This window comes from Silurus aristotelis (assembly GCF_946808225.1).
Source record: "Silurus aristotelis genome assembly, chromosome: 8".
NCBI classification, from domain to species: domain Eukaryota; kingdom Metazoa; phylum Chordata; class Actinopteri; order Siluriformes; family Siluridae; genus Silurus; species Silurus aristotelis.
In genome coordinates, this window is record NC_139581.1 from 3,254,301 (window position 1) to 3,262,753 (window position 8,453).

Genomic DNA, 8,453 nt, shown 5'->3' on the forward strand with positions numbered 1-8,453 from the left:
CATACTGGGATGATGAAACATCCTCCCAGAAGAGTGGAGCTTATTATAACAGCCAATGTAGAATGAGATGTTCAAAAAAGGTTTCCACAAACTTTTTTTCATATAGTAAATAATTATATCTACATATATAGAATAAAAACTCAGTTTGCACTGTAGACGATAAAAAATTTTGTTGATTGCAGTCAATATATGAGCAGTGTAACAGAACAGCAAGGCTGAAAGATTGGATTCAAACGATATAAATGAGACAATAGATCTGAATTCCAGCTTTTATTTGCTGATATCTTGCTACTTATATTTGTTTAATTCCTGGGTTTTCGACATGTGTATTTAATTAGCAGTTATTTACACTTGAATGCTTATTATAATTATTATAATTTTACATGAGTGATTTTTTTATTGTTAAGATGGAGGCTTTAAATAAGCCCTTTTGGGTTTTCTGCTTCTCCCTGCACAGCATATTGATATTTTTTTTTTATCTTGTTTTTTTTTTTATTTTTATTGAATATATTTTATTATTGTGCAAAATATATACAAATTCAATTCAAAAGTCAATTTAAGATTCTTCTTTTTTTTATTTATTTTTTTTTTTTTTAGGGAAAATAAATGGGACAAATGGGATTAAAAAAAAGGGTGGCGTCCCTCAGGTGTTAGTTCTAGGGCAAATTTAGAGTGTGAGAAACTGTAGCTCTCTTTTAGTTAGTTAATTAATTTTTCCAAAAATTTCGACATAAAACAAAAATGTTGCCATTTTTATGGGATGCCCTGAATCACAATACATTCTTTCTGTACACTTTATTTTCTTTTTTTCTCTTTCTTTGTGTCTTTTTTTAGATTTGGGGAAAAGCCGATTATTTAAACGATATATAATATAATTACAAATAATTATTAAAAGCTCTGTTTGTGCATTGAGAGTTCAGTAATGAAATGTAGAAAGATTTTTAAAAAATCTTTTGTTTTCCCCCCTTTTTATTCGTCCATCTTTTAGCTCGACGGTAGCTCAGCCCTCCGAGATGCCTCCGTCTCCTCTGGTGTGGGAGTAACGATGAACGACGAACGTGAGCATTGAGATGAAGATGAAGACATGAAGGTGGTGGCCGTGGTGGTGGTCGTCCGCCCACCCGCCCCACACACCCCCACACACACACGAACACCCGCGAATACGCACCTCTGGACTACTGATGCCCCTCGAAGAAGAAAAAAAAGATAAAAAAACGTAGCATTTCACTGGAGTTAGCACTTAGCCCGAGCGGCTGACGTGTGTGTGTACTGTAATACCTACTAAACCTATATGAAGTTGTAAAGAAGCAACCACTGCTGACTGGTTGGGAATAAATCGAGAGGCAGGGGGCGGGGCTTTGGCGCAGTTTAGAAGTATTTTCACTACTCTGTAGTCTGTACAGTGGATTGTGTAGGTGTGTGTGTGTGTGAGAGAGAGAGATAGAAAGAAAGAAGTGTGTCGAAACACACGGTCGCACGCCGATGGATGAAGACGGAAGGACGGCCCGTGTGGACTCGAACGCGTGTCCGACAGAAGGAACGCTGCTGCCATTCATCCACTCTGTATGTCATGCTTTATTTATTCGCTGATAGAGGAAATGGGTGCAATCGCTCCGTACAGCAAAAAAAAAAAAACGCACTCTCTACCTCTCTCTTTCTCTCTCTCACACATATACACACACCCCAGCCTCCTAGCGCATTTCCCAGCTCATCACTGTTTCATTAATTTATTTAATACTAGTGAATAATTTTTAGAGCGCCTTCTTGCTTTTATTTGTCTTTTAGTTTTTTTTGATTTGTCGTATCCTTCCTTTCTTTTTTTGCGTTTTAAATGCTTTTACCACACAGAAATCAGTATTTCAGTACATTGGATTGCGCTACAGTGCTGAGACGCTAACGGCAAAGCCGATTAGATGACCTCTGTATGCCACTTTGCTGTGGTAGGCGGCGCCCGAAGAGTCGTACGGCGTTCACGTAGTATTTCGTACCGAAATATAAAGGAGCAGCGGGAATCTGGGTTGGAGCAACAAGGCGTCTGGGATAAATAGGATAAAAAAAAAAGGGAGCGGCGTCCCTCAGGTGTTAGTTCTAGGGCAAATCTAGTGGTGACCCGGCGACAGGGTTGGTGGCGGCCGAGGCTCATTGATGCACGTGGGGAGTAAAGGCTGGTCCGTCTGGTCCGATCCAACAGACGAACTCCTGTAGCTCAAACTGCTGAAGACGTTCATGCTGTTGATGATCCACAGGTCACGACTGTTTTAGCAGAAAAAAGGGGACCAACACAATATTAGGCAGGTGGTCGTGTTAACGTTATGCCTGATCGGTGTGTATATATACACAAACTTATTAGTCAACCCAGAATGATGGAATTTGAACGCACTAATCAGTGTGAAGTCTCGTTCTTTTGTCGTAAATTTTACATGCCAGGATTTTTACTAGACATCATAAAAAATTGGCAAAGCAAGAAAACCTTGAATTCACCAGAGACCCCAATAATAAATTTTCCCCACTCATTTTTTGGTTCATTTATTCCAATTACGTTGACAATTTTTGTGTCTCGAACATTAAACATCAGCCAGAAATAAGAAATAAAGCTGGAAATGGGGAACTAAAGAAACATAAGACCGCGCTCTCTATAGGATTGTGATGACTTTTTTTTTAGTTTGTCAGGTTTTGTTTTTTCTGCAACTTACTTTTGCTAGAAACGAAAAATCATTGTTTGTTTGCGGGAATCTCGGATTAGTGACGCAGGTACGTGGATTTGCCGCTTGCTAGTGTGAACATAGGGACAAAAAAAAAAGCTGAGGGGAAACAGAGAATTCTGCAAAAAAAAAAAAAAAAAAAAAAGGTATTCCTCAAGGCTTAATGCTGGAACTGATGTATACACTATATATGGACAAAGGTTTGTGGACACCTGGTCATGTGCTTCTTTTTTTTTTCTTTTTTTTTTTTAAGAACATCTCATTGCACATGTAGTCCCCATTGGCTGTTATAAGAACCTCCACTTTTCTGAAAAAGATGTGGAGATTTCTATAAGATTCATTCACAAGGGTGTAATTAAAGTAAAGTCATGTAGGTGAGGATGAGGAAGCCTGGGGTGTAGTCAGCTTGCATATTCATGATTTTCAATAGGGTTAGAGCTTTATAGCAGGAGATCTTCCACTCCAGCCAATGTAAAGCAGATCTCCCTGGAGCTGGCTTTGTTGAATTGTCATGCTGGAGCAAGTTCGAGTTTCATAAAAATTCTTGGAACACTTTTTGAAGATCCACATATAGCTGGAACAGTCAGGTGTCCCAATATTCGAGTCCATACAGTGTACAGTTCATGAGGAAAACGTTCCTACAAAGAAGTGGGCTAAAACAGGTTTCGAGAGACTCGCACTGATTTCTATTTTGCGGCGAATAAGCATAGAGTAGAGATTCCTGATACACCCAGCTGCCATCTTTGTGCTTGACTGAACACCATAATGCTAGTAGTTGCGTAACAGATGATATAGAAGGAATTTGGATGTCTAATTATTTCTAAAGCTTAAACTTTTCCATGAACATTATGCGATCGACAGCCATTCCATATTAGCCATGAAATACCCCCCAAAAAACCAGTATGCGACTGAATGTGCATGTATGAATCCAAAGCATGTGTTCGCTGAGGCCACTGACACATCCTCAACCCTGCAGTTGTTGTTTTTTTTTTCTTCATTAATTTTATTTCTTTCTTTTTCGTTTTTGTTTGTTTGTTCATTATAGAATCCAGGGAAAGAAGGCGTCGTTTCACCTTCACCCCCTTTTTCACACTGTCCGTAAACACAGTCTCTCAGAAAGGAAACAAAAAAAAAAGACCCTATTTCTCCGACAAATAAACAATATTTAATATATATTTTTAGAAGACTATTTTTTAATTTTCTTCCTTCAATGTGCTTATGGCATGCTTTCCCTCATGATCCACTGAATACGGTCTGTAAATAAAAGTGAGATGTCGATTGATTTCAAACGGAGATTCAAACCACAGCAGAAGAAAAAAAGAACGAATATGCCGTATATGAGATGAAAAAAAGAAACGGGGCAAAAAAAGAGGAAAAATCATAGAATATAAAACAGTACTGCTGTATAGAGGTCGCATTAGCCTGCACATCTTTTTTAGGGCTGTGAAATTTAAGGTTTTTTGTTTTTGTTTGTTTGTTTTTTTGCATATAATTGTACAATTTTTTAGGTTTTTTTTTTTTTTTTCTTCCCTGCACTAAAAAAAAAAAAATGTAGATAAAAAAAAAAAAAAAAAAACATAATCCAGAACAGTATGATTATGGAAAACAAATGACACATAACCAATTATGTTAATTGTCTTGTGTGTACTGCAAAGCTGTGGATATGAGTAGTCTAATGAAGTAGAACCCTTTATTATTATTATTATTATTATTATTATTATTATTATTATTATTATTATTTGCTTTTTTTTTTTTTTTTTTTCCCTCTTTCTTTAAGGAAACACTGAACTGTTTGTGTATATGTATATAATGAATTCACATTGTTGGTCTCTACCTCTGGAGCTCAGTGACTTGGTTGTTTACCTCCACACATTTTTAATTTTATGTGGAGATTTAAAAACTTGAATGTCCCCTTCCGACTTTTATATTCCCAAAAAACCCTGTGCAAAAAAATAAAAATAAAATTATTAAAAAAAAAATTCTAATAGCAATTGGTTGGAGGGTGGGCCCATTCTATCCGTGTACAAAATTCCTCATTTCCACGTTTTTTCCCAACTCAGTGTTTCTCTGACTGTTAGATCACACCCATCATTTTTGTCTTCGAAAGACATCCGATTTCAACTACGAATACATGGCAGTGCTTACAAAAAATTGAGCATGTCCGAGATAACCGTGCCAGAACTAATAGAGTGTGTTTTCAAAGAAAGAGAGACTAACATGTAACATGCGCTTTGGGCCAACTCAAGGAAAAAAAATAAAAAATAAGGTACTACTCATGTTGTCAACCTTTTTTATATAAGACATTTGAAGTTTTTACTCAGAGGTAATGGTATTTGCATACGTTTTATGATCTATACGCTTACAAAATAAAGAAATAGCTTTGGGATGACATGAAAAAAAAAAAAAAAAAACAGAGGTGAGGATAAGAAGGGACCGGAAGAACTCCAGATGTTATGTGTTTAAAAAAAAAAAAATGTAAAAAATAAATAAATAAAACGAACAGCCGGTCTCTTTTCAAAAGTGTAGATTTGAAGTACAGTGGTGAAGCTCATTAAATGTTGACATTTATGAAAACGATAAAAGGATTTGTCTGGGTTTTTCTTACATTATTTATTTTTGTTTTTTCTTTTTTTTTTTGGGTGCATTCTTTTACACACACTCATCCTTTTATTATACACTATTTACAGATAATCCCCACTTTACGAACTTTCACGGATACGAACAAACCTGTCTTAGAAGTGACATTTTTTCGGAGTAGAAAGAATTCAAAACGGAGGAGAGCTTCCATGAGCTAGTCATCGACCGTAACGAGTCTACATGATGCGCACTGGATTTGGAACTGAACTCATTATTTTACTCAATACAAAATATTGTATACAGTATTTCCATTATTTCAAATTTGTTTTAGTTTATTTATTTGTTTATTTACATCATTAGGAGATATGCATAGACAATAACGAGCACGGTAACAAATTACGAACAAATTCATGGTACGAACGAGGGAGTGTATTTGCAACTCTGACCTTATACCTTATATCTCTACAGGTATACCTCCACTTACGATGTTTCGGTCAATTTGTTCAACTTTACATTCGTCAGCAAAAAATATTGAAGTGGAAACTAAGTGGTTAGACTTCTGTTCGGAAGGTCATGAGTTCAAATCCCACTGCCACCAAGCGGCCACTGATGGGGCCCTTGAGTAAGGCCCTTAACTCTCAACTGGTCAAGTTGTATAAATGAGATAATTGCAAGTCGCTCTGGATAAGGACGTCTGCAGTATGTATAAACTGCTGTAAATGTATAAACGGAAAACCTGTTCGGAAAAAATTCATCTAAAAACAATTAAAAAAAATATATTAGAATGTAAAATTGATACCCTATAGTGCCTGAGAAGAGTCTAGATACACCTACACTTTGATGGTTTTGGCAAAGCACCTGCAGGTTCCTTTTGTTTCTATGCAACAAACTCTGTAATGTAACTGTTTGACCAAAAAATCTAAAAATGTCCAAATGTTTCACTTTATTTCTATTGAAATATTCTCTCTACATCCGAACAGTTCATTTCTCCAAACATTCAATATTTGAAACTCTTGGAATTACCCATGTAAGATGATGTATGCAGTTCTTCCTACTATCGTCACAAACTTGCAAGCACATGTCTTGGTGTACTGGAGCGTTTCAATCCCCCCCCAAAAAAATGTTCTAGCATACCGATGCCATTGTGCACAACACAAGCTCCGTGAAGAACTCGACTGCCCTGACAGAACCTCCACTCTCCAGATATCCAGTGTAAAACCTTTCCAGAAGAGTGGCACTTGTTGCAAAAAGGGGCTGTTCAACAAGCACATATGAGTGCACACACAGATCAGGTATAACATTATGATCATCTGCCTAATATTGTGTTGGTCCATTTTGCTGCTAAAACAGCTACAGGAGCTCGTCTGTTGGATCGGAACCAAACGGACCAGCCTTCGCTCCCCACGTGCATCAATGATCCTCGAACGCCCACGACCCTGACGCCTGGTTCACCGATGATCATTTCCAGGAACAGCCCACAAAAGCTGAAGTTTTGGAGGTGCTCTGACCCAGACGTCTAGACGTCTAGACATCACAATTTGTCAAACTCGATCAAATCCTTACGATTTTTCTTACTTCTCTGAGGATAAAAATGTTCACCTGCTGCCTAATAAATATATCCACTAACCAACAGGTACCAACAGGTACCATGGTGAGGAGATAATTGTGCCACTGTTTGTTTTCTCGTCTTTAGATTTGTTAGTCTGCTTGCTTTTCTGTTAGCAAAGTTAAACTAAAAATGTCCTGCTGCTGCTATCTGGTGGTTCCAAGGTCTAGTCTGGTGTAAAAGTCTGTCTGGTGTAAAAGGTTGGTACTTCTCTTTTTCAGGTAATTATGTTTCTGCTTACTTCTAAAAAGTAGCGTACAGTTCTTTAGGATGTCCATGTGGTATCAGCTACAGGAACAGAAAGTCACATTTTCCTAATGACATCAACACTAATCTGGATAGATTTGAAAACGGCGTTCTCGTCTACAAACCCCTTTGCGTCCACACAGTTTTCAGTTGTTTTCCAGAAGTTCCTCTTCCACACTGAAATGTGTGAAAACGCTAACGTCCATGCACTGCACAAAAAGTAACAAAACGTAAGACCAGTCATCTCCGCCTGCCGTTTATTTGCCTCTCAGCTTTTTTAAAAACGTCGCCACAGTGGACTAAAAAAGCATCGTAGTTTTCAAAAGCCCATTTTTACGGTCCACTGCATGTTTTCGTTGACTGAAAACGCCATCTCTATGTGGACGGAAGGAGAAAACGGAGAGAAACATTTGGGTTTTTACACAAAAACGTATTAGTGTGAACATGGCCTTAGTCTCTGAAGTAAGGATAAATCAGTGGAGAATAACAGCCATGACTGGACACTCGAAGCTCTTAATGATGACTGGAGTGAGGGCAACAAGGCCGTATTCATTAAACAAATGACTAGTGACTTTCCAGGCATGGAGATAATGGTGGTCAATATGAAGTAGATGAGGACAGCAACCTGTGCCAGTGAGATGTTAAAGATAAGCGCATGAGCAAAGATATTTTCAGGACCAGTACGTCTGAAGGTTTTTTAACTCTCACTGTTTTTCCTCGCATTCACTGCAGCCACGAGTCAGCACCTGGTCAGTAGAGGGCGCTAGAATTCTCCTCCAGGCTCTTTGTCTTGCAGGCTGTTAAACTTGCAATGAAATGCTTGAACCAATTGTGCAAAATGGATTTTCCCTTCCTATGGTCTAAATATCCTGACATATGCTGTGGATTATTGCTTGTAAAATCTTTTTGTTATCTCAAGGGCATCGGTTCTCTTGATGCCATTGGTTTATCCTTGTTACTCTGAGAGCCACTCTGTCAGAATACAACAGTGAGTAGTCCTCTAATTTCCCCAGTTTATGGTGACAAACTTGTTAATGTAGCCCCTAAAAGCCACTATATTTTCTTCCGTGTTTTACTCCAGAAAGAATGATGGTACACCTGGTCTGGAAGAGGTGAATTTACTCTCACTTGGAAGCCAGTTTGCTGACTGTGCAATTTGCTCTAACTGCTTGTGGCACCTTTATTGCTGCGAGTGTTGCTTAGGCAAGGCTCTGGTGTCTGGCCTGTAGGGATGGTGAGACTCAGGGATTCACATGCATTGGTGCATTGGCATTAAAATGAACAATGTTGTGCATTGGATACACGTTGGCATTTGTATCGTG

General features: G+C 38.0%; 1 protein-coding gene across 1 annotated transcript in view; it reads left to right on the forward strand.

Moving 5' to 3' along the window:
• nlk2 (nemo-like kinase, type 2) overlaps window positions 1-5,284 on the forward strand; it is a 74,599-nt gene extending 69,315 nt beyond the window's left edge. The window contains exon 11 of the mRNA XM_083547994.1: window positions 989-5,284. Coding sequence (XP_083404120.1) covers window positions 989-1,043 — 55 coding nt within the window. The 3' untranslated portion in view covers window positions 1,044-5,284. The remainder of the gene's footprint in view (window positions 1-988) is intronic.
• Window positions 5,285-8,453: the final 3,169 nt, after the last annotated feature.